Raw genomic sequence first — 26,407 nt, 5'->3', positions numbered from 1 at the left:
AAAATCCATTATATTAGACCTGCACTAAAAGAAACACTAAAGATTAATCTTCATGCAGGAGAAAAATAATTTCAGGTGGAAGGCTGGAGATGCAAAAAAAGAAATCAATGACAAGAGTAAATATGGGGGTAAAATGAAATTATGTAATTGTATAAAGCAGTAATAATAATACTAAACACTAAAAAATGGCACGTAGGTTAGGTAGTATTTTAAGTATACTAATACATAGTATATTTTAAGTATTTTTAAGTTGTATTATTGGAGAAAGGGGTAAAAGTAATATTAAATACTAATAAGTCATAACCACTAAAAGGATAGTAAAAGGATATATAACTTCCAGACCAATATGAAAAAAAGAATGCCCAAAAAAGATTCAAGCAATCAAAATAGGGGAAAGAAAAGAGAAAGAAAGAATATGCGGAACTAATAGAAAGATGGAAGATTTCAAGAAGAGATCTGTGATTAAATGAGATTAAAATAGATGTGATGTTCCATTTAGAAAACAAAGATTTTAAAAATTCTACTATTTGCTGTTTGCCAATGACATTCCTAAATAAATCATGGGAAAAGAATAAATTATGGTTTGTTTATAAGTAGCATGTATGTAGAACTGAATGATACTTCATACTCAAACTTGTAAGATGCTACTAAAGCTGTACCTAGAGGGAAACGTAAAACATCTAGATGTTTGTGTTAGAACAGAGAAAAGGCTAAAGGTTTATGAGCTAAGTAATGATCCATTTTAAGAAATCTGAAGAAGAACAGAAACAAACCCCCTCAAAGAGAAAGGAACTAAGAAGAAGAGCAGCACTTTGTGAAATAAAACAAACCTACTCTGAAACTTGAACTGATATATGTGGCCTTGACTGAGGCATCACCTTTGTCTTCCTGACTGGAGGCATTTGTTGGGGGAGACTACTTCCCTACTGACGCTTTCAGTCAAAGATCTTAATTCAGAAAAAAATCTCTGCTGATTCAGAACTAACGGCAGAAAAGAACTGTTTTTTCCTATTCTTAGTCCTCCTAACACAGTGTCTTCTTTGTTTCAGGACAACCGTGTGTAGCAAGGGGAGTGATGAACAGCAAATCATGAGAGCCATTGATGTGAGAATTGAAAGCAACCCAGCTCCTGGTGCCACGTACAGTGCCCTTTGTATTAAGGATGAAGGTCAGTGCCAGAGCCTTTGTCAAGGTTCTGGAGGGTGCACATGGTGGTCGCCATCTTAAGTTGCATTCTCCAGAGGCAGACCTTGAGATGAAGAGGTCTTCCAAAGAAAAGCCAATAGGGCAGTGGGGCAGTGGTCAGAGAAAGGAAGTTGAGCAAGGGGTGTCGCAAAACTGCAAAGTCTGCATTGGCGGTGATGTGGGGGTGATCTTGGCTCAGTCCTACAGGAGATCTCTGGAGACAGTGTAGGTCACCAGTTTTTCTGATCAGAGGGGAGAGAGCAGGGATATTTATACCACTGCACCTGTCATTCATTGGTTAAGGGCTGCTACAGCAGATGTAAATTCCCAGGCATTTGTGGTTTGTGCTGTGTACTGGCAAAGGGTTCCAGTAGCTTGAGCGCCACCCTCCAACAAGGACACAAAGATGTCCACCGGGAACCCCTGTGCATGGAAACGGTAAAGGTATCTAGGTAAGAGTGGGCAGACCCCTGACGGCCATTTGCTACAGCTGCTGATGCAGCTTGCCCTCCAGTCTCTCTTCATGGTGGACTGCACATGAACAAGGAAAAAATCTTTTTTCCCCAAAAGGGAACTTCCCTCAGGCTGCATTGTAGAGGCACCAAATCCTAATCTCCTGGGAAGGGGTCAGAGGAGTTGGGAAATCAGAAAGCCAGATGAACCCCAAGGCCCTGGCTGGTGCTTGTTAGATACTTAACAGTGACAAGCTTCTCTGCTCCTCTAGGGTCTTCCCCCAGAAAGGCTTCATTTGCTCATTGCTATGGAAGAGTGTGTTATGAGAGTCTTCTGATATCTGTCCAGTAGAGCTCCTGAATGACATAGCTTTGCTCTGTAAAGCTTGGCAAGAGCAATATCCAAAACCACGTAAGGAAGTTAAGATGTTCCTTTGAATCCCAAACATAGGCAAAATTTCAGATCCCTGAGAGAGACAGGACAGAACCAGAAGAAAAAGAGCATGGTCTTCTTTCTTCAGTGATCTCAATGACTACGTGGGGCTTCTGAGTCTTCTCCTTCCCTGGTGAACAAAGGGTATCTGTTAGCTCTTGCTATATAACATACCATCCCAAAATGTAGTGGCTTAAAACGATGATTTATTTAGTCTACTGTTTTTTTGGATCAGCAGTTCGTGTTTTTCTGCTGATCCTCGCTGAGCTCATTCCTGAGTCTACAGTCAGCTGCTGGCTAGGTGGCCTTGCTGCTGGGAGTTGGTGGCTATTGGCTAGGATGCTGGGGGCCACAGGACAGTCTGGGCTTTCCACTTCACCAGCCTTCAGACAGGTTGTGTCAGAGCAAGGATGTGCTCCTTTTTGCCCACAATTGTAGGACATGAAGCCAGAGGTTGGAAACATCCCTTCATGTCCTGTAGGGCACCAAGCTCAAAGCCATGACAGCGACTCCAGAGTTGAATTTTTTGCCAAAATGATATAATGTGCTTTCTGATATAAAGCAATCAGAAGAACACAACTTCAGTTCAGTGGCATTCCTGCCAAAAATGCGTAACTTGGATCTACTCAGGAAAAAACATGAGCCAAACTCAAATTGAGAAACATTTTACAAAATGACTTTAAAAAAATATCTAGGATAAGAAAGGAAAACTGACTCTTCTAGATTAAAATAGACTAAAAACATTTGACAATAAAAATGTAATTTGTCATCGAGGATTGTATCCTAGACCAGAAAAATATAGCTATTGTTGATAAAATCTGAGTATGAATTATGAATTAGAGAATAACATAATAACTGTACTGCAGTCCTGTGAGCGAATACCTTTGTTCTTGGAAATGTGTACCAAGGTTTTAGGGACGAGGAGACATCATATCTACAACTTACTCTCGAATGGTTCAGAAAAGAGTTACAGGGTTAGATATACCTAGTATTTATACATGTGTATATATGCATACATATATTTGTCTCTGTATAAATAGATATCTCTATCATCCATCTATCTAGAGAGAGAGACAAATGGTAAAGCAAATGGGCAAAATGAAAATACATTGGTGAATCTTATTCTTACAATTTTTCTGAAGCTTTGAAATTATGTAAACATGAAAAATCTCCAACAAAAAATGGTCTCCATACTTCTAAAAAAACAACAGGAAAAACAAAAGCACCCTGAATCATGGGAACCAACAAAGGGAAGCCAATTCATGACAGCTGACAACCTATGTGAGGACTGATGCCCCTGCATGTGGCTCATTAGCATCGAGTGCTCTAGAGCCCTGCCTCCCAGAGTAGTTTGCCTGAGCCTGGTCTGGCCCCCCCTCACCTCCAGGTCAGTGGGGAGGAGCTCATATGGGGAAGACTGGAGTCTTGGCCCTACCGGCCCGATTTATGAGGAGGCTTCAGGTGGGTCATGAAGGGGACTCAGGACTGCATGATGAGGGGAGACTAGGGTGGGAGGGCTGCTTGCTCTTGAGCATTCTAGAAAAGCAGAATGGATTTCCCAGAGTCTCAGAGAGAGTGCTGTCCCTGTGGAGAACTGCCTTTCATCCTTTTGAAAGAGCCCGTCAACCCCTCCCACACAGCCGTCCACCCTCCTCAGGGAGCAGTAGCTTTTCCTCAGTGGAGCCTTTGTTGGCAGCGCAGGCAACAAGGGCAATTTGTGTGCTGAGGGAAGGTGTAGCGCCTCGGCCTCAGCTGAGTACAGGCAGCGCCTTGAGGTTCTGCGGCACCGTAGGTGAGGTCTGGTCCAGCGTTTGCGCCAGGGCAGTGTCATCCCCTAAGGTTGACTTTTTCTGGATGACGCCTGGGCACTTAGCTCTGTGCAGCTGCTTCTCTCTGGCAAGATGAGAAGAATGAAGTGTGATAACTTCAAAAATGGCAGGCATGTGCCTCATGAAGAGCCCTGAAGGAAAACAGAGCCTGTGGAACATCCAGGCAGCTTCCTTCCTGTTTTTCTCTTTTGAAATAAAGCTCGTCGTGAAAGTAGACTTTTCTCATTTGCTTCCAGTATTTTTGTTTCACTGACAGTGAATTTCCAGCCCTGTGGTGATCTCACTTAAACTAATAAGTGAAATTATTTTTAACCAGCTGGATGCTGATGAAATAACCTGCTTCCTCTTGGCTTCTCTGGCTTTGCTCCTCTTGGCAGCTGTCTGTGGGGTCGACACCATGGGGTCTGGAGGCTTCATGTGTCCTCTTGCCTTCTCCCTGTTGCACCCCCAAGGCTCTGTGTCGGGTATGCTGCTGTTCCTCCCTGGGCCTGGCTGCCCTCTCCCACCAGCCCACCTCACCTGCTTAGCACTGCATGCCCCTGCCCCGCGTACTCTGCTGTTGCCTGTATTTCCTTAAAAACTAAAAAGGAATTACTCCCTTCCTTTATGTCATCAAGTAGAGAGCTGATGCTCACCTCTTTGAGAGCAGTCAGGAATTTGTGAGAGTAGCCAGTTCCCAAGTCGGCCCGGAGGAGGCCCTGGGCCTCGGGATTGACTTTGGGGGAAATTCTCTCACTGCTTTGAGGAACTTGGAATCCATTAATCAAATGTTTTGTACAGCTGATAGAACTGATTTAGTTCAGGTTCTCCCAAGGGAGTGTGGAAGACTCTGAGCTTATTAGCATTAACCTGGTCTTAGCCATTTGTTTGTTTACTTGTCCAGTGTAATGCAAAGTCTAGTGCCCAGACTTGTAGGGGAGAGAGAGAGGACTCATCCCCACCCTTGAGGAGCTGACAGTATATAAAGATAGGTAAGAAATGAATTGTGCTTAGGAGGGTCATGAGGGAGATTCCTCATGGTGAGGTGGTGGCAGTTGAAGTGGAGTTGGAAAGAGTTGGTTTCGTAGGGATAATGATCAGGGAAGGGAAGAGAGGACACTGCAGACAGAGAGAGCAGGTGGAGCAAAGGCTAGGAGCATAGATCCCAGTTGTTCCGGGGAGACTAGCTCAGGGAGGGCCATGGTACTAGGGCTTCAGGAAGTGAACTGGGCTCAGACCATGCCTGTGAGCCTGCGTAGCAGCTGGGAAGGACTGAGGTGGCTGCAGAAGACAGCCCAAATAATGCCTCCTGCAGGAAGCAATGATGCCCTCTCCTCTGCCACCCATACCCCCAGGCCCAGGCCTCACCAGGTCTTACTTTCCCAAGACTGCAGTCTTCCATTCCAAAAACTGGGGCTCAAACAGTCCTGACGCACAGCCAGTTCCCGGGGATGCTAGGTGTCTGGGCAGGTGGAGAAGAAATGCCAGTGGGTCCTTAGCCTCTGGGGCGGATAACGGTGAGGTCTCTGTGACCTTGGGCTATAGGCACCAGCAATCTGGACAGATTCTCCACTTCCCTGCTACCCGGAAGACCTGGGGCTGCACTCTGAACCCATTGGCACATTTTCGGGAGCCTGTGATTGGCTTTCTTGTATGTGCTGTGAGAAGCCCAGAGCCTGGCCACACCGACACGCATGTGAGCTTCCAGTGGCCACTTCGTTCTTGAGGTTCTTGGGGGTCACACAGTTCCTGGAATGTATTAAAAATGTGACATGGAGCTTATGACACCTCTCTCATAAGGTTTTTACCAGAATTAAATGCCCACTATGTGCCTGGGGCTTAATGGGAAATAAGTAAAGATGAGTTCCATTTCCCAGGCAAACAGAGCTAGCTGTGTGGATGTTAGTCCCCACATCTGGGAAGATGGGCCTTTAAATGATCTTACTGTTGAGTAAACTGAGGCAGGTCAGGCCTTGATGGATATAGGGAGGTGCCCAGGAAAAAGAAGGAAGCAGCTCTGCAACTGAATTGTTTATGAGTCAGAATTCCTGGTGGATTTGATTACGGCCTCCCAAGAGGGAGTGTGCTTGAACGAAAACTCTTCATCACAGTCAGTGGGATTCTGGCCACACTGCGGGGTCGCCCGGGACCACCTGCTTCCAGCACTCAGGATCCTCTCCACACCCCGAAGTTTCTTTCTCTCAGCTCATCTTTACCAACGAAGGATGAGACATGAAGGGCAGGGAATCGACATTCTCTAATTATAAACATGAATAGGTTGTCATTGTAGTCAAAAATCTAAAGAAAATTAAAGTCGTTTATAAACAGTCCGCCCCAAGATAAGTACTTAAGCATCAGACCTGCTTACCCTGCCTTTTTAGTTCACCAAATTGGGATTCTGTTTTTTTCACTCAGTAATATATATCTTCCCATGACATTGAATATGCTCCAAAGGATGTTTTTTAATGGCTATTGTGACAACCCATTGTATGAACATATGTAAATTAAACATTCTCTTGTCATTAGACATTTTGGTAGTTCTTTGGTTTTGTTATAATAAGTAATACTGTGTTTGAACATCCTCATACATGCACCTTTCTGCTCATCTGTAATGACCAGTCTCTTTTTAGAGTTAACAATTTATTGAGAACTATGTGTCACTTGCACTAAGACCTTGTTTGCTGTATGCTGCATCAGGCATGGTTAACTATCTACATAAAGACAATCCCCTCCCCCTTCCTTCAACAGGACCCTCCCCCAACCAAGAGCCTGTTGTTAGTATTCAGCATGCCACTGGTCCGTTGGAAGAATAATCAAGCAGGGAAGAATTACAAGGAAAGCAAAAGGTGTCAACATTTCAAAAGAGAGGGAATCCCTTTAGGGAGTCAGAGCAAATGAAACTGTTCAAAACCGTTTAGAAAATAATTCATACTCATTGAGCAGCTACTCCATGTCCCTTTAGGTACATTTCCATCTCTCTCCTCCCCTTCCTTAGAGGAAGTTCCTAAACTTCCTCTACATTCCATACATGATCTCTATGATCTCACTTCCCATTTCTCCATTTCTCTCCATCCACTGCTTTCTGTCTTCTCTCCAGTCAAGGAAGTGAAACTGTCCTCACCAAGGTTTCTGGTAGCTTTGCTATGGATAACTGCAGCGGCTGCTTCTCAGTCTGCATTTTGCTGTTTCTGCAGCCTTAAGGACTTGATTATGCCTTGATCCTTGAAACATGTTTTCCTTTGACTTCCTTTGGCTTTTCTTCATATTTGTCTGTCTGCAGTGGTGACTTGTGTGAACTCTTCATTTTCCGCTCACCTCCTAGGGTTCTCACCTGAGCCCTCATCTCCCTTAACTCAGCATTTCAGTGGCTTCAGTTTTCATCTAAATGCTCATTAATTTGGGGCATCTGGGAGACTCAGTGGGATGGGTGTCTTCCTTCAGCTCAAGTCATGATCCCGTGATGCTGGGATAGAGTCCCATGTCAGGTTCTCTGTTCAGTGGGGAGCCTGCTTCTCCCTCTGCCACTCCTCCTGCTATGCTCTCATTGTCTCAAATAAATAAATAAAATCTTTTAAAAAAAAAAGTTCATTAATCTCAAATCTTTTTTTTCTATAAAGACTTTACTTATTTATTTGACAGAGAGAGAGAGAGAGAGAGAGCACAAGCAGGGGGAGTGGCAGGCAGGGGCAGAGAGAAAAGCAGGTTCCCTACAGAACAGGGGGAGCCCGATGTGAGGCTGGATCCCAGGAGCCTGGGACCATGACCTGAGCTGAAGGCAGTTGCCCAACCAACTGAGCCACCTAGGTGTCCCTAATCTCAAATCTTTTTCTTAAGCCTTGGTCTCCCCACTAAGCCCAGGATTCCAAAAACACAGCTGCTTATGGATGTTTCTCTTAGAGCCTCAAGCTCCACCAGTCCTGCACCAGTCCCTTAACTTGCTTACCGCCTCCCTCGTCCCATCCTCTCTTTTACTCCCACAACTTTTCAATTATAAGTTCTGCATATCCTTCCTTCTCAATATCCCCCATACCTACCTGGTTCTTGCCGTCTGCACCTCACCTCAGGGGCTGTCCTCTCCTGGACATCTCAAATGGCCTCCTAACTGGCCTTTAGGATTCCAGGGTGTTTCCTCAGTCTGTTCTCTACCCTGCAACAGTTTTCCTTCTAAAATGCCAAGGGGACTGTGTTATTTTCTATTTTTAGTTGTCCCCCCTTCTCCACTGGACAATTCCAGACTTCCTCCCTGGCTTGCAAAGGCCTTCCATAAACTCGTGCCTGCCTATCTCCCTTGCACTTTATGCTTCAGTTTTACTAACTTCTTGCCACTCCTCGAATAATAAGAAAGGCTCAGATACCAAAATACATTTAAAACTATGGTAAACAATCATTTGACACTGTAGAGAAACATGTAAGCAAATGCAAAAGCCTGGAAGCACCAAAACGGACCCAATGTGCCTAAGTTTATTTTATTTTATTTATTTATTTTTTTGTAGATTTCACTTATTCATTTGACAAGAGAAAAAGCACAAGTAGGGGGCGTGGCAGGCAGAAGGAGAGGGAGAGGCAGGCTCCCCGCTGAACAGGGAACTAGAGGCTGCGCTCCATCCCAGGGTCTCGGGACCAGGACCTGAGCCGAAGGTAACCACTCAACCAACTGAGCCACACAGGTACCCCTAAGTATAAGTTTATAGCGAAGTGGGTCGTGAGACTTCCAGTCAGTGGGAGAAGGATAAGTGGATTAATAGTACGAAGTGATAGCTTAAGAATTTGGGAAGTTAGGGACGCCTGGGTGGCTCAGTTGGTTGGGCGGCTGCCTTCGGCTCAGGTCATGATCAGCGTTCTGAGATCGAGTCCCACATCGGGCTCCTTGCTCGGCGGGGAGCCTGCTTCTCCCTCTGCCTCTGCCTACCACTTTGTCTGCCTGTGCTCACGTTCTCCCTCTCTAACAAATAAATAAATAAAATTAAAAAAAAGAATTTGGGAAGTTAAGACAATGCATTATTGTATACTGATATATGGAGATCTCTTGTAGATTGATAGGGTGAAGACCGTAATAGAGAACTACTTTTAAGAAATACAAATGGTCAATAAATATTCAACTCTTTTTTACCAATTCAAAGATAATGCATTTTAGTATAAGAAATCACCTTTTTAGGTTCATGAAGTTGTCAAAGTTTATAAAGATGGTTGTCCCCAGTGTACTGAGGAGAAACAGGCAAGTTTATATACCACTGAGGGGTATAGACTCTTAAATCCTCATATTCAACTTGGAACAACCCATCAGAAGATTTAAAAATACAAATGCCCTTTCACCCATCAATTTTACTTTGAGTATTTTATTCTAAGGAAATTAGCATGGGTTAAGTACAAAAGTATGACACCAAGATGTTCATTACTTAGAGAAAATTGGAAACTAAGTTAATGTCTAACAATAGGGGAGTCCATTATGGTAGAGCCTTAAAAGTGGACTAATATATAGTCATCTATAAGTAAATTCAAATAATACAAATATCTGGGGTCCCTGGTTGGTTGACTCAGTTAAACGTCTGACTCTTGATTTCAGCTCAGGTCATGATCTCAGGGTTATGTGCTGGGCATGGAGCCTGCTTAAGATTCTCTGGACCACAGGGGAAAGGAAGGAAAACTGAATGCAAAGTAATCAGAGAGGGAGACAAACCATGAGAGACTCTGGACTCTGGGAAAAAAAAAAAACAATGATGTACTCTATGTTGGCTGACTAAACATAATAAAAATGAAAAATAAAATTTAAAAAAAGATCCCTTCTCTCCCTCTCCCTTTGCGCATCCCCTCCCACCCCTCTCTCCCTCTCTAAAAAACAACAGGGACACCTGGGTGGCTCAGTCAGTTGAGCGTATGCCTTCAGCTCAGGTCATGATCCCAGGGTTCTGGGGTGGAGTCCTGCATCAGGCTCCCTGCTGAGCAGGGAGCCCATTTCTCCCCCTACCTGCCTCTCTCTCTCTGACAAATAAACAAAATCCTTAAAAAAGAACAATGAATAATACAAATATTTGTTGATGGGGAAAAATATAATGTTAAATTCTCAAGCTACAAAACAAAGCAATTACGTCATGGTGTGGCAAAATACTGTATAAGTGCGTGTGTACGTGTGCAAAACTGAAAACAAAACCCACGTTAACAAGGGTTATCATTGGTGAAATTCAAGGAGACTTTTTATTTTTCCTGTGGTATTCTTTTCCCAGTGAGTTTTTCGAGTTTTCTGGCTTATGTAAGAAGTATTGATATGGATAATTTAAAAACATTTTACCAAGAAAATCATCAAACCAACACAAAAGCAGCAAGAATAGTTTCACAAATCCCCATGTGCCCATCACCCAGCTTCAGTAGTCAGTACTTTGCCGACTTGATTTTATCTGTTTTTCCCAGTGATTTTCTCCCATTGAGATATTTTAAAGCAAATGCCAGACATTATATCATTTTGTTCTAGAATGTTTAAAAATTATTTTTTATGAGGGGAAACTCAGGAACTAGTATTGTGTAGATTCCATGTGACAGTAATTGATTTAAATTTATTGATTGACACAGAATTTAACTGCATATGAACTTGCCCACACACATACTGTACTTTCTACCGTACGTAGAAAGTCTACAAGTTGGAAACCACTGCCTGAAGGCATGGATCCTTGTCAAATGCAGTTCCCCTTGGGAGAGATTGTGAATAATTTTCACCCATTTATACCTCTCGCTGAATAAATTGCAGATTTTCTGGAGAGGAAATATTTTTTAAATTATTTCATGGAGGCAAAATTTATATCAGCAAAATGCACAGATCTTAAGTTTGATGAGTTTTGACAAAGTTACACACCTGTGTAATCAACACCCAGTCAAGGTACGGAACATTTCCCTTACCCCAGAAAGTTCCCTGCAGCTCTTTTCCAAATATCCTCTGCCCCTCCTCATCCCAGCAGAGCCAAGGCAATCTCTGTTCTGATTCCCATCACCGTATATTAGTTTTGCCCGTTTTTGAGGGTAGGTTTTTATCTATGACACTAGTTCTCCAAGAAAGGTCCCTGGGCCAGTAGTATTAACATCACCTGGGAACTTATAAATGCAGATTCTCGGGCCCGAACTATGACCTGCTATTGAGTTAGAAACTCAGAAATACAGCAGTCTCTGTGAGGGGTGTGTGTGTTGGCGGGGGTACAAGCCTGTGGGTGATTCTGATCACATTCAAGTTTGAGGAGCACTGATACGGAGACCTGGGAACTAACAATAAAATTGGACAGAACAGGGAAAGCAGTGCCGGTTGTGTGCCGGTTGTGTACGGGGTGACTAGGGTGGGAGGGAACTGTGCGGGTGGGCATGAAAGTCAGCTTCTTCACGTAGCTTAGATAACACCAAAAGGAAGAAGGAAAGGTCAAGCATTTGTGTCAGAATGTCTGCATCTTGGTTTTACAAGGGAATTATGAGGGTCTGTAGGCTTAAAATTTCTCAAAAGACAAGCATTAACTTTCATAGGAGTTCTAAATTCTGTGGAAACTGGTTATCAGAAGCTGGGATTGATTGGCAAATGAGTCCTTTATTAATACTATTTTACAGATAAGAACTTTCATAACATCTCTTTTCTTGGAAGGGAAAATGACAGAAATTGCTCTTTCCATTGAAATTGCTGAAACCCAGCTTTCGGGTCTAAGAAATTCACAAACCACCATCTCTACCTGCGGAATAACTGAGAAGAAACAGTGAAGGCTGTGCAGACCCAAGTTTCCCTGAAGGGAATAGGATCTAGGTCTGTAGCCAGCTGGTTTTTAGAGCCTGCTGTGAGGTCTAAGATGGGAAGGTTAATGAAAGGAACTAATTCCAGTTGCGCCTGGACATGAGTGGTGTTTTTGGCATGCCCTTGGCTGTGTTAACACATAGAACTGTTGTCCTGAAGTTTTTGAAATCACACCACCTAGAAGCAGTGTGTTTCCTGTCTTGAGCACTGGTGGGACATTCAGAAATACATGGTATGTGTACGCAGACTCTCGGGAGTATGGTTGTGGTTTTCCTGAGTCAGTTTCTAGCCAGAGCCGTCCTGGAAATTAACTGAAAGGAAGGAAAATCCCGTGAGTCTGCTAGGGTGTGAATTTGGCCTGAATTTCCCTTTTATCTGCTCTCAGAACAGTTACTCTGCTCTCAGGTTTTCCTCCTAAGGAGTTGGTGTTGTGTCCCACAGATAGAGCTGCATGAGACTTACAGTATTTACCGGTCCCTTGATGCTGTTTGACAAAGAGCCTCCAGTTTCCCAGAATTAGGTCCTGGTAAGAGGGGAGAAAATTGGGATGTCCAGCATGAGTCCTAGCCAGCTGAGGATTATGGAGAGAGACATGGAAGCTGTTGCCTCTCAGGTGCTAGCTGGAATTCAGGCCATTATCACGCAACGGAGACTTTGGTCCATTCCTTTCAGGATGCCCTGCTCAGACTGAGTGATGATGCCTCTCTCCTCAGTGGGGGGCACCTCTTGGATCTGTGGCAGCTTTCAGATGGCTGCCTGTCCCTGCTTGCTCCATAGATGAAGCAAACACTCATCTCCTGGGCTACACAGTCAAGATTCTGGGTTAAATGCAGCACTCTTTTTCAACTTCCCTGAAATGCAACCACACCATTTTTTCATTCAGAATCTCTTGTGTTGAAGAACATGAATAGCAATGATGCTCTTTGAGAAAGTGCTACTAAAATTACAAGCTGACAGGCCAATCAGGGTGGCTTAGAGCATGAATTCTGATTTCTATTTTCATCTTTTCTTAGCATATTTTCTTTTTTTAAACAATGTGTTTCTTAGGTGAAAAGCTCTCTCTTCCAATATAAAACCAGAAGAAGAAATTCAAATTAAAAATTCTTTTCTTTTTTGAAAAAAAAAAAAAAGCATCACCACATCACTTGGATGCAGCAATTCTACTTCAAGAAGGTTATCCTAAAAAGTATGTATTGAAATGTACATATGAGAAGTTCATTTTGTAGCATTGTTTATAATAAATAGTGAAAACTTGGAATCAACAAAATGTCTATGTAATGACCAAATAATGTGCTATAGTATAGCCTTTCAAAATATTGAGGTAATTTATAGTACTTATTTAGAAACAGCTCTAGAACATTAGGGGAGAAAAACAGACTTCTAGTGTCTAGCCCAACATGTAAGGACAGAAATTCAATCAATAATTAATAACCTTGCCAAACAGAGAGCAACAGACCCAGATAAGTTCCCTAGAGATTGAACCAAACATTTAAGGAAGAAATTATACCAGTTGTTAAAACAATTTCTTCCAGAAGTTAGAAACAGAAGGAATACTTCCTAACACATTCTATGAGGCCAGCATTTATCCTCATACCAAAATGAGACAAAGTCATTACAAGAAAGTAAAACTACAGACGAATAACTAATAAACATAAATGTAAAAATCCTCAACAAAACATTAGCAATTTGAACGTAGCAATATAGAAAAAAATTATACACTGGAACCAAGTAGGACTTATCCCAGGTGTGCAAGGCTGGGGCAACATTCAAAAATCAATTAATGGAACCCATGACATCAACAGGCTAAAGAAAAAGCATGTAATCATATTGATAGATACAGAAAAACATTTGGAAACAGCAATACCCATTCATGATAAAACTTAGCAAACTAGAAACAGAGGAAAACTTCTTCAACTGCCTAAAGAACATCTACAAAAAACCTACAGCTAACATCGAACTTATTGGTGGGAAATTTGAAGCTTTGCCACTAAGATATTTATACTTTGAAAGGAATTTATTCTTTCTGAGAGGATACAGTAAGGAGTTGCTTCTTTTTTTTTTTTAAGATTTTATTTATTTGACAGAGAGAGATCACAAGTAGACGGAGAGGCAGGCAGAGAGAGAGAGAGAGAGAAGCAGGCTCCCTGCTGAGCAGAGAGGCCGATGCGGGACTCGATCCCAGGACCCTGAGATCATGACCTGAGCCGAAGGCAGCGGCTTAACCCACTGAGCCACCCAGGCGCCCCAAGGAGTTGCTTCTGACCATGGCAGGAGCACCAAGTGCACCTTGAGGCTGGAAGTGTGACCTTTGGCCCAGGCCACAGCTCCCTGACCCTCAGCCTCTTCCCTCAGCTAGTAGTGAAAGCGTTTCTCCACGTGACAGCTCTGTGTCCGGGTCTGCCCCACAGACTTCTGACTCCTTGGGTCTCTCGCATGAGCTAGACCCCATGGCTCCCATCACTGCGGAAACAGGAAAGCTTGGTTCTCCCCTCCTCACCTTAGGGACTCTCTTGCTGGCTGAAGTCTTGGATTTTTTGTAAGCAATTTGCAAGTTTTAACACAAATCAGTCTACATTCATTCCTAGAAGGCTCGTTTCCAGTAAAAAATACATACCAGTCAAAACATTCTCACAGGAGAACTAGAACAGGGGGGTTAAAAGGAAAGCTGGGGCCCATACACCAAAAGTGACTCTCAGGGCCAGCTTGAGGGCACAACCCTGGTGGGGTCTCTTCTCCATCTTCAGATCCAAGCATGAGACTCACCTACAGAGTGAACCCGAATGTAAACTGCAGACTTGGGGTTATAACAGGATGTCAGTGTAGGCTCCTAGATTGTGACAGACGAGTCGCTCTGGTGTGTGATGTTGCTAATAGGGCAGACTGTGCCTTTATGGGGACCGGGTACATAGGAACTCTCTGTACTTCCCACTCAGTTGTGCTGTGGACCTAAAAATGCTCTTTAAAACAATAGGTTTTTTAAAAAAGCAGCTATCAGGGACGCCTGTGTGGCTCAGTTGGTTAAGTCACTGCCTTCTGTTCAGGTCATGATCCCAGGGTTCTGGATTGAGTACCGCATCAGGCTCTCTGCTCAGCAGGGAGCCTGCTTACCCCTCTGCCTGTACCTGCTTGTGCTCAATCTCTCTCTCTCTCTCTGATAAATAAGTAAGTAAGTAAATAAATAAATAAAATCTTTTAAAAGAGGATATCAGTAATACATATGATATAATCTTATTTATGTTAAAACCACACAGAGAGAGAGAACTATACCTATCTAAGGGTGCCCGAGTGGCTTAGTTTGGTTAAGCGTCTGCCTTCAGCTCAGGTCATGATCTCAGGGTTGTGGGATCAAGTCCTGCCCTGGGCTCCCTGCTCAGGGCGGAGTCTGCTTCTCCCTCCCCCTCTGCCTCTGTGCTTTCTCTCTCTCTCTTTCTCTCTTTCTCTCAAATAATAGATAAAATATTTTAAAAGATAAAAAGAAGAGCTATACCTATCTATACCTACCTAAGCCTGTATGTACGTCAGTGTATATCAATACCTATGTCTGTATTATTTGTATAGACTAACCCTGTAACAGTGTCAGCATCAGAGATGAGGGTGGGGGAAGGGAGAGGCACCTTCTGCTGCGCTTGATAGTTCTTAGCCTCTTAGCTTTTTAGCAAAGAGTACCTGCTCACTTATGTAAGTAAGGCCAAAAGGAGCTTGCTGTTAGGCACATGTTTCTGAGTCCTCCCTTCAAGGAGGCATGAGAGGGTAATGCTGCCTGGCAGTTTCAAAGCACAAAGTCGTAGCACTTGTAGCACACTTACTCACTCAACAACTATTTTCTGAGTGCCTCATTTGGACCAGGCATTTGTCCAGGCTCTGGGGACATCAAAGGTGAAGGAGAAACAGCCCCTGTGATCCCAGCTCAGGGTACAAGCAGCCCCCAGGGAAGGGGAGAGTGGTTTTGGTTTTTCTTTTTAAAGATTATTTATTTATGTATTTATTTGACAGAGATCACAAGCAGGCAGAGGCAGGGGCGGGGGGTGGGGGGAGTGAAGCAGGCTCCCGGCTGAGCAGAGAGCCTGATGCGGGGCTCGATCCCAGGACCCTGGGATCATGATCTAAGCCCCAAACAGACTTTAACCCACTGAGCCACCCAAGTGCCCCAGGAGAGTGGTTTTTAACCTGGTTTTCTCCCAGGCTGCCAAAGTTCTGCACGGTTTGGGAAAGCTGACTGTGACTCCTTGTCCTCAGAGAAGCCATGTGGAGACCCACCTTCGTTCCCACACACCATCCTGCAGGGCCGCACGGGCCTGGAGATGGGGGATGAGCTGCTGTACGTGTGCGCCCCAGGCCACGTGACGGGCCACCGCGAAACCGCCTTCACCCTGCTGTGTAACAGCTGTGGGGAGTGGTACGGCTTGGTGCAGGCCTGCGGAAAAGGTAAGCTGCCCACCAACCCTGGGAGCACAGCCACCCCATTTGTGCTCCTCCCTTTCAAAGACGCATTCACATCTTTCCCCTGAGTTCCGGGAGCTGACAGCATCTCCACTCTGACTTATCTAGAAAGTTAACTTGGAAATCTGATCGAGATGCTGTGCCAGGAGATAATGCTTGTGGTGAAAGTGACCCCAGATCGGTACACCACGCCAGGAAGCCTGTCATGAATGCAGGCTTGCAGGCCGGCTTCCCTGAGGGGCGAATCTTGTGACTGGACATAACCCTTATGGGGACCTTGTGGGCTTTGCTATAGCTTGTGACAGGAGCTTCTGGCTCTTTGGGGTATGCAGCTTGGAAACCAGGGCAGGTCCACTTGGAAGTCCTGCTCCCTTGCCCCGGAGCAGTCCTGCGGGGGTTGTGGGGGAGGAGGGGGAGGCAGGGAGAATGCTCTAAGACAGCTGTGTGGCCTGGGCCCACTGACAAGAGCCACCGGTCGCTGCCCTGCAGTCTTGCTGTGTTCCCTGGCCTATAACCCACGGCAGTCATGAGAGCTGACATATTTAGTTGAGACTGAACAGACTGCTGGTGGGCCTCGACAGAGACCTGATCTGGTTCCCCTAGATGGCCTCACTCCACTATTGTGGTATACCTGGGGGTCACAGGCTTCTGTTTCCCACTTCCACCCAGCCCTTTGGGGGTTCTCCCAGGAGCAGAAATTACTATCCCCAGCCATGGGCTGACCTGGCTTCCCTACTCTTGACCTGATGGCTTCATGCCAGGCTCTGAATTGTTCCCTGACCTCACAAGGCTCCTCTTACCCCAAGACTCCTGCAGGGACCACTTCCTGACCCCCATGATATCTGGGTACCAAGCGGAGGCTGGCTCCATGGAGGGGAACGACTCCAGCATCACAATGTGAATGAATTTATTGGAAGTCTGTGCCTAGAGAGTCCTGCAGATCCCATGGGACCTTGATGAGACTAGGGTGCTGAACTTGTCTTCGAGATTCATCCACGCTGTTGATTAAGCTGTGGTCTGTTGTCGTCACTAATGTTTACTCAGTGTGAAGACAGCACCATTTACTTTTCCAATGTGTTGGTGGACCTTTGGCTTTTTTTCATTTGGTAGCCACCACAAGCCATACCACTGTGATTGTGCTCACCCAGGTCATTTAGTTCACATGTGAACTTATTTTTGTGGGTTCCGGGGCGTGAAATTGTGGCTCATGGGGTAGGTGTGTCTTCAGTGTTAGTGGATGCTCCGACCACTTTACTCTCTTGCCTGAGAGTTCCCATTGTTCAGCATCCTTACCAGCCTTCGGGTCTTGGGAGACTTTCACCTGTTTACCCATCTGGTGACTAGCCTGGGATGACTTAGTTGTGATATTCATTTGTCTGGTTGAGCACTTACTACATTTTTTTTTTTTTTTTAAGATTTTGTTTATTTATTTATTTGTCAGAGAGAGAGAGAGAGGATGAGAGAGCGCACACAAGCAGGCAGAGGCGGAGAGGAGGCTCCCTGCCAAGCAAGGAGCCCCATGTGGGACTCGATCCCAGGATTCTGGGATCATGACCCGGAGCCGAAGGCAGCAGCTTAACCGACTGAGCCACCCACGCATCCCTCTTACTACATTTTAAATAGGCACTAGCATTTCCTCTGTAAAAGTCTATTCAAGTTTCTTGCTCATTTTTCTAATTGATTTAATTATTTATATAATGTAGGGTTTCTTTTTTATATAAAACCTTCATAATGTGTTGCAAACATTTTCTCTCATTTTGTGGCTTTCTCCTCTCGGAGGATCTTTTTTTTTTTTAAAGATTTTACTTATTTATTTATTTGACAGACAGAGATTACAAGTAGGCAGAGAGGCAGGCAGAGAGAGAGAGAGAGGAGGAAGCAGGCTCTCTGCTGAGCAGAGAGCCTGATGCGGAGCTCGATCCCAGGACTCTGGGACCATGACCTGAGCCGAAGGCAGGGGCTTTAACCCACTGAGCCACCCAGGCACCCCCTCTTGGAGGATCTTTTAATGAACAGGTTTTTATCTCTTAATTGTTTATTTCAACTTCTTGAACTGTAGAGCATTAAAAATTGTTTTCTAGTATTGGCAGACAACTACTTTAGCAAAATACAGTAAAAATCAATTAATATAAAGCTAAAATAGGGATGTCTGGGTGGCTCAGTTGGTTAAGCATCTGCCTTGGGCTAAAGTCATGATCTCAGGATCCTGGGGATGGAGTCCCACATAGGGCTCCTGGCTCAGCAGGGAGTCTGCTTCTCCCTCCCTCTCTGCCCTTCCCCCTTCTCATGCTTGCAAGCTCTCTTTCTGCCAAGTAAATAAAATCTTAAAAAAATATATGAACCTAAAATAAAGATATTCCAAACATACATACTATTTTTTGTTGAATTAAATAGACATAAAATTCCCCTGCCAAATGGTTATGAAAGCTTCTAAAAACATCCTCTCAGTGTATCTATGTGCCTCGTTGCAGACTAGCAAGAGAAGTCACAGTCTGGGACAAGCACTCGAAGCACTGTTTGAGCAATCTTCTGCCTCTTTCCTCATCATCATCACCCTGCTGTTGTTTAGCGGCAGGTAGAGGAGCTCCTTGCTAATACTGATCATTCACCTGCAGGAGAAAATCACACATAAGACCCAACCTTGCTGCTTGTGAATGTGTCACCTCCAAGCAGACCCTTAGCCACCCCAAGATTGCTAACGAGCTGCCTTTACTTCTGGTGAGGCTCGGGTGTGGTCATCTCAGGAGCCACACCCACCAGCCACATGGGCTGTTTACAGGCCCCAGCCAAATGAGACCTAAATGCAGGTTTTGTGTGTCTGCAGTGGTGTTTGTTTTCTCCCTGCCAGACAGAGCGGTTGGAACTTTCAGCTGGCGGGCAGGAATTCTGGTTTCTGTACTTGGCTGAGTGTACAGACTGTTCCAGTTTTCGTTGCCCTGTAGATTTAGCATTTCAACTAGCTGTGTCATTATAAGGGGAGTGTGTGTGTGTGTGTGTGTGTGTGTGTGTGTGTGGTGTGTGTGTTATAAGACTATCTTCACCAGGGATTTCACTCCATCTTGCACAGTGGGTTAAGAGACTGGCCTTAACCCACTGAGCCACCCAGTCACCCTGAACATCCACTTTTTTGATGAGGGAACTGCTTCAAATTGGTCAAAAGTCATTCCAGGAGAGTGGGGCACACAACGGTCTGCAGTTGGACCAGGCAGGTTTGGATAACATCAGCTCTTCCCTAGAGGGGCTGAATGGCCACTCACTCCACGTCCCTTCCTGCAGCGTGGCCCAGGTGCTGTGTGTGCAGACTGGAGCAAAGCTGTCCCGTCACTAAAAGCAACTCCACAAACCAGGTGCCTCCAAGGAGACAGAAGCAGTGGATGATGCAGTGGAAGGGAGAGCCGGAAAGCAAGGTGAAATTTTTAAAGGAAGTGTGCAGAAGTGCTCCATGATGTGACAGGCAGCAGACATCAAGTAAATGAAAGATACAAACGTGTGCTGTGGCTTCGTAGCATGAGAAGGTTCTGGCAGTCCCGTATTCTCATTGTGAATGCGGGGAGTGGACTGCTCCTGGGCCACACTGTCGCGAGTGCAGGAATGAACGAGGATGAGAAGAGGGTGGGGGGGCAGACAATTCATTCTTGAATCTCTGGGGCTCATGAAGAGCACTAGGCAGAAACATAGGTTAGAGCTGGAAGAGGGTCAGGGGAGCAAAGAGATCGTGGGGGTTTGTATTTGTTTGCTGGCTTTGTAATCAAAGTAACCTCTGTTACTTTGAGGTGGGAGAGACTGCAGTTAATGTGAATGACAGTGGAAGGGCTTAGGAGAGAGGGGGAAACCGAACTACTTTCTTGACTTCCCTGAGCCTTAATTTGCTCAGATGAAAGCATGGATACCAGTTTTCACATAGGTTCCCCCATAGAGCTCTTGCAGGTGCCTCACTTAGAGCAGGACCTGAAAGATCAAAGGGCCCAAGGAGGGTTGTTCTTTTCCTTCCACCTTCGTGCTGATCCAGGAAAGCATTCCGGCTCCCTCACTTAAGGGCTCTAAGGGGCTCTGTGCATGACTCTGACTCCTTCCTCACTTCCTTGTGGGTATTGACTCTCGCCCCTATTACCACAAGTAACCAAAGGCATCCTCTGACTTAGAACTGTCTTGTCTGTTCCTCAAGTGGGAAGTTAGGCTCGCCCAGCAGAGTGTCTCAGGTCCCGAAGGCCAGAAACTGGGGCCATAGCTGTGTCACTCGTCCAGGGGGTGCTTGTCCCTTCTGTACTGGGATCTGGCTAGTCACCCTCCTTCCTTCAGGCCCTCAGGACTTGAAACTTGCCCCTACTCTTCCCCCAAAATATTTCCTTTTATTTCCTTGTGAGCTGCTGGTGCCCACTCCAAACCCTCTGGTAGAGGCTGCCTGTAGATGCTGTCTTAGGAGCTGCTCTGCTGAGGTCCTGGTTGAGTCCCTGACCTTTATTTCCCCTCTCGACCTTTCCAGCCCCAGAGAGCTTCCAGGCATGAGTATCTTGGACATCAAGACTTAAAAGAACTTGGGGGCTCTGATGAGTTTGGTTTGGAGATTCTGGAGGCTTAGGAGGTCCAGATACTATGAAGACTATTCCATTCAAAGTTGGCATTGTGTAGACATTTGAAGACTGACTGGACATCTTGGGTCAGATTCTCTAAAAGCAAAGTCTGTTCAGATGCATGTGGTTTACTGGGGGAGGGAAGCAGGATAGGCGAGGAGAGGAGAGGATGTGACCTCAGAGGCATTCTCCCTTGGCTCAATCTCATGAACTGTGCCACAGGGTTGGTCCCACTTGGAAGCAAGGAGGCCATCTCCACCTGTCATTGGTTGCCGAGGCTCGGTGGCATGGTGTGTGCGTGGCACCCCAGCGAGGCTCCCATTCCCCCAAAGGCAGCCCTCTCCAGAGAAGGGGAACAACACTGAACTGTTAAGGGCCAATACTCACAGTGGCTGGGGGATGGGTGCACTGGCCTGGGAAAGGGGTCGCAAGTGGGCCGTCAATAGCAGCCACCACAGTGGAGAGCATAGTTGCTTATTAAACCATCAATCCCGGTTTTTTGTTTGTTGTTTGTTCTTTAATCCATTAGTAAGGTGGGGACTGGCTGAATGAGCTTGCTGAAATTTAAAATTCGTAATGATGAGCATGAATGAACCCATGGGGGCACATATACATGGGTTAGTGGCAGGGAATGGGGTATTGAGGGGGTGCGGGAGGATGCCTTGCTCACATGCTGCCTAGGTTGTGTGTTCATTGCAATTAAGATCCAGCCTCAAGTGGTGGTAGTGAGGTCTCTCATCTAAGCATGGTGACTTTGTCCTTGACCATTAACTTCAGTAGGTGAGGACTTATTTGATAGCCACTTTTTTCCTCTGTGTGTTGGTATCTCTCTAGCTTTGGTTTCTGACCCTTTAGCTCTCCATCCTCCTGTCTGAATCCACACATCTTCTTGGTTTCTGCTCCAAGCTCTCAATATCTAACTATAATTGGTTGTTGCCCTAATTACAGAAACATCCTGATGCTTTGTTCACTCCATGTGTATGCAGTAGACTTCCACACTAGGTTTGTTTTCTTTTGAACTTATTATGCCAAGTCTCATGTCCATCTTCAAGACTTTGTTTTCTCTCTGGTCACCTGTACCCTAAAAACAGTCTCAACCTCCCGTTCTCTCCTGACTTTGGTGCTCAGTGGTCCTGTGGCCTCTGCCCCAGTTCCAGGTGAGGCTGTTTATGCCGTCTGTGTGGCTGGCCTGGGAGAGAGCAGCTGCTGCAATGTAGCATAGGGCAGATGACCCAGGAATTGAAAGACTCGTAGACTCTTCCCCTGTGATTTGCCCCTTGTTTCTCCTTTAAAACTTGCCCTAACAAAGGGCATCTGCCAAGTGTTAACACAGGCTCAGAAAAGCCTTTAAGACTTTCCAGCCCAAGCTCCATGGGTTCTGTTTACACTTTCTCGTCTAAAATATCAGGAGCGTGAGAGACACCCAGTTTGACCTCACCCTGCCAGCCCCACCACCTCTAAGTCCAATAGACAGTGTCTCTTTTTCTCTTTCCTGGCTTGACACAGCTGTGGAAACGAGTTAGGAACAGAGAAAGAGCTGTCGTAAAAACCAGACACTTGCTCCATGCCATCTCTGTCCTGAGAGTGACTTTGTTGTTTTGGTTCCTTTTTTTTTTTTTTTTTTTTTTAGATTTTATTTATTTAAGAGAGAATAAGCAGGGGGGGCGGCAGGCAGAGGGAGAAGCAGGCTCCCTGCAGAGCAGAAAGCCCAATATGGGGCTTGGTCCTAGGACCCCAGGATCATGACCTGAGCTGAAGGTGGATGCTTAACTGACTGAGCCACCCAGGTGTCCCATATTTTTGTTCCTTTTTTTCAACAACTTGATAGGGAAGATCAATTTGCATATAATAAACTGTGCCTTTGCAACTACAAAAATCTGAGTTGTCACAGGTTCAAACAACCATGAAACTACCACCACAACCAAAATAGAGAACATTTCAGTGACAGGTATCTTACACATTTTACCTCATTTAATCTGTGCAAATCAGAGGGCAAGAACTGGCAAGATCCAATTTACGGATGGGGAAACTGAGGTACAGAAAAGTTCAGTGACTTACCTGTGTCACACAGCCAGAAAGCAGCAGAACCAGGGTATAAAAGCAGGCATTTCTTGTTCTAGCCTCTGTTTCATCTCTGTGGTTTCCTCCAGGGGCCTGTGACACTCAAAGAGAGAAAAGCCACAGGGCAGGGCAAGATCCCACAGACTAGTTGTTCCTTTCGTATGTTCTCACCTCTAAAGCCTTCCTTTTGTTTTCTTAAATTAACTTCAATTTCTGTTTGCCTTCATTTTTTGGATTTAACTTCCTTCATAGAAAAATGCATGAGACTGCAACTGAATTTAGAATTTCCTTGTCAATATTGCCATATTTGTTCAGAGGTTCATTGAGCCAGTAGTAGTTATTTCTGGCTTGTCTGGTTGTATTTTTCAGAATTACTATTTTTAAAGACTATGTAGCCAAGACCAGATTAAAAAGAAGGTATGTGTGGGCTTCTGGAAATGCAAGAGCATGACATCCTGGGAGAGAGCCTCAGGGCTCTCGGCTGTGACCTTGTGTCCTTCAGCCCGGCACACCTGGATGGACCCAGGCAGAACACAATCAAACCTGCTTTTATTCCCGAGTTCCCTCCATCTGTGGTCTTCTGTTTCCATAAAATAACAGTGAAATAGAAGTACCCAGAGGATAACCTGGTTTTTCCCATGGAGTTTGTATCTTCTGGATTTCTCGGTCTAATCAGAAGGTCCCGTGTTGTGTTATCACAGGTTTCAGGGAACATGTGGGAGAGGGAAGGGGGCAAGAAGGAGGGCTGGATGATTATGGGGAGTGTAGACACAGCTGAGGCAGGCTGAGAGAACTAGCACTTCAGCAGGTACAGAGCTGGGCTCTTCCTGCTTGCACACACACGCACATGCACACATGTGTCCATACACACAAGCACACATACACATGAACTCATGCTATCACACTGATTGTAAGGGTCCAGTCAAGGGAGCCCCCCTGCCCATACAGCCACAGTGTGCTGACCTTTCCCAAACCCTTGGCTCTAACTCTGTATGAGGCCAGTGTTTCCTGCAAAACAAGGGGTGGCAAGAGAACATGGCTCACAGACTCCCCACGTTCTAGGTGATTTTGACTGCATGACATATTTAATGAAGTTCTTGGCTTGGTTATACAGGAAAAGGGACTTAGCAGACATTCCAGTACTGGAACTCAGAGCTCCCTTACTCTTCTTTGCTATGGTCACAAATCAAATAATGCCCAGCTTGATGGACTGCCAGACCGAATCAAGCTTTATCAAAATGGTCTCTACCAGTCACTCATTTGTCTCTTCTCTCACTCGTCTGTTTGCTCAACAAACATTTCTGGAGTGTCTGCTGTGTGCCAAGCACCATGCTGTGTGCAGGGTATGCAAAGGTAGAGTTCCTGTTCTCGGTGCTCCTGGGCTGAGAGGAGCTGGGCGTCTTGGCCTTGAGCTGGAGAGTTGCACCCAGTGCACAGAAGGGTGCCACTCCCATCATTCCCGTGCATAACATGTGAGTCCCAGATGAGATCATTTGAGGGTTAAGTCTCACAATCAAGGTCTACACTGGAGTTATCCTGTCCATGTAAGGATGAGAAGTGCCTCCAAAGTATCCTTAGCCAATCCCCATTCATAAATAACTTGCATTTTATGAATCAGAGCCCATTTCTCATATGTATCATTGTAGTTAATATGCCACTAATTTTGCCAATAGTCATTTCAGATATTTGGGGCACTATTGAGCATAGCAGTGGCTTTGCGCAAGGTACAGATAATAGAAGTACTCGTAGCAGGCACAGCCAGAGGTGAGTTTCCCGATGAGAAAGCTAACTTCCCATTCTCTGGACTGTGAATTCTTTTGGGGTGGGGGGAGACTGTGAATTCTTAATTGGAATTTTTAGCAGCAGCTGGCTTACAGCTTGATGTAGGTGACACATGCATAACATCAAACAATATTTTCTTGAAATATTTCAAAGTATAACCATCCTAGGAAGAAGGGATACTTACTGTTTTACGATTGAGGGGCAGCTTAACAATGTGTAATATTATTGAATTATATAAAACACTCCGAGCATCACCTTCCAGTCATTGTCTTCCTCAGAATATCCAGACTTCCAAGACCATGAACTCTGTTTTCCCTGTTTAAATTTTATTTCAGTAGAAGCATAAAGGCTATACTCTTGGGTATGACTTCCTCTGTCCAACATCATGTGTGTGAGATACATCCATGCTGTTCCGTGAAACTGAAGTTCATTCTTCTTCCTTGCTGTGGAATATTCCATTCTACTGTTGATGAATATTTTTGTTGTTTCAAGTTTGGGGCTATTATAAGGACATTCTTGTGCAGATCTTTTGGTGTCTGTGTGGCATGTGTTCCTCTTAACCATATAGGAGTTAAATTGCAGAGTCAAAGGGTATGGATATGTTCAACTTTCGTGGATAATGCCTAACTAGTTGTCAAAATGGTTTTACCAAGTTATGCTCCCAGCAACAGAGTATGAGGGCCCCAGGAGCCCTATATCCTCACCAATAGTTGGTATTGTCAGTCTTCTTGACTTTAAGCATTCCAATATATAGGTATAATAACACTTAATTTTAATTTCCCCTATTATTAATGTGTTGAGCACCTTATCAGTATGTTTGTTGGCTATTTGAATATCTCATTTATGAAGTGTCTGTTCATTTCTCTCACTCATTTTTCTTTCCTCTTTTTTTTAAAGATTTATTTATTTATTTGACACAGAGAGAGAGACAGCAAGAAAGGGAACACAAGCAGAGGGAATGGGAGAGGGAGAAGCAGGCTTTCCACCAAGCAGGGAGCCCAATGTGGGGCTCAATCCCAGGACCCTGGGATGATGATGTGAGCGGAAGGCAGACGCTTAATGACTGAGCCACCCAGGTGCCCCTCTCACTCATTTTTGTACTGGATTGTCCATTTATTTCATACTGATTTGTCAGAGATCTTTATAGGAGTCTAGATACCAGAAATTTTCATATCTTCTGCTAGGTAAGTTGCCTTTTCACTTTCTCCATAGTATCTTTGATGAAAAGAATTTTAACATAGTCTAATTATTAATCCAGTCCTTTAAAAAATTGTGATGAAAAATACAGAACACAAAGTTTACCACCTTGGCCACTTTTAAGTATACAGTTCAGTAGCATTAAGTATATTCATGTTGTTGTGAAAAAGATCTCAAGAGCATTTTCCTCTCACAAAATTGAAACTCTGTACCCATTAAATCACAACCATCTGCCCTCAGCCCATGACAACAACCCTTCTCCCTTCTGTTTCTGGGTATTTTACTACTCTAGATACCTCATGTAAGTGGAATCGGACAGTATTTTTCTTTTTGTGACAGGCTTATTTCATTTAGCACAATATCCTCAAGGTTCATCTGTGATGCAGGCTGTGATCATAATCTCTTCCACATCAGTTTTTATATATCTTAAAAATCAGGTTAAGGAAAATTCTTTATATTCTCAATTCCTAAGGGTTTTTACCTTGTTGACAGCAAGTAGGGGCAGGAGAGGGATGAAAGGAAGCTGAGGGAGAGAGAGAGAGAATCTTAAGCAAGCTCCACGCCCAGTGGGGAGCCCAACATGGGACTCAGTCTCACAACCCTAAGATCATGATCTGAGCCAAAATCAAGAGCCAGACACTTAAGCAACTGAGCACCCAGGTGCCCCTAAAACTCCTTTTTTCAAATAAACCAATCAGGAGTTCCTGGGATAAACCTAGCTT

The 26,407-nt window shown here is 44.8% G+C and overlaps 1 protein-coding gene and 1 long non-coding RNA gene across 2 annotated transcripts in view; one reads left to right on the top strand and one right to left on the bottom strand.

Moving 5' to 3' along the window:
* Positions 1–26,407, top strand: part of SUSD5 (sushi domain containing 5) — a 50,535-nt gene that overhangs the window by 13,888 nt on the left and 10,240 nt on the right. Inside the window, exons 3-4 of the mRNA XM_032302677.1 lie at positions 1,050–1,168; positions 15,871–16,059. Of these exons, the coding sequence (XP_032158568.1) occupies positions 1,050–1,168; positions 15,871–16,059 (308 nt within the window). The remainder of the gene's footprint in view (positions 1–1,049; positions 1,169–15,870; positions 16,060–26,407) is intronic.
* LOC116568027 lies at positions 2,041–22,879 on the bottom strand. The gene is made up of 3 exons (XR_004276486.1): positions 22,704–22,879; positions 5,247–5,627; positions 2,041–2,200 (listed from the first exon to the last, which is right to left on the bottom strand). It is a non-coding gene; the product is annotated as an uncharacterized LOC116568027 (long non-coding RNA).

The sequence above is a fragment of the Mustela erminea genome, chromosome 1, assembly GCF_009829155.1.
Source record: "Mustela erminea isolate mMusErm1 chromosome 1, mMusErm1.Pri, whole genome shotgun sequence".
In the NCBI taxonomy this organism is placed as follows: Eukaryota; Metazoa; Chordata; class Mammalia; order Carnivora; family Mustelidae; genus Mustela; species Mustela erminea.
The sequence above is the reverse complement of the archived record's forward strand: the minus strand, read 5'-3'. Positions and strand labels throughout refer to the sequence as shown.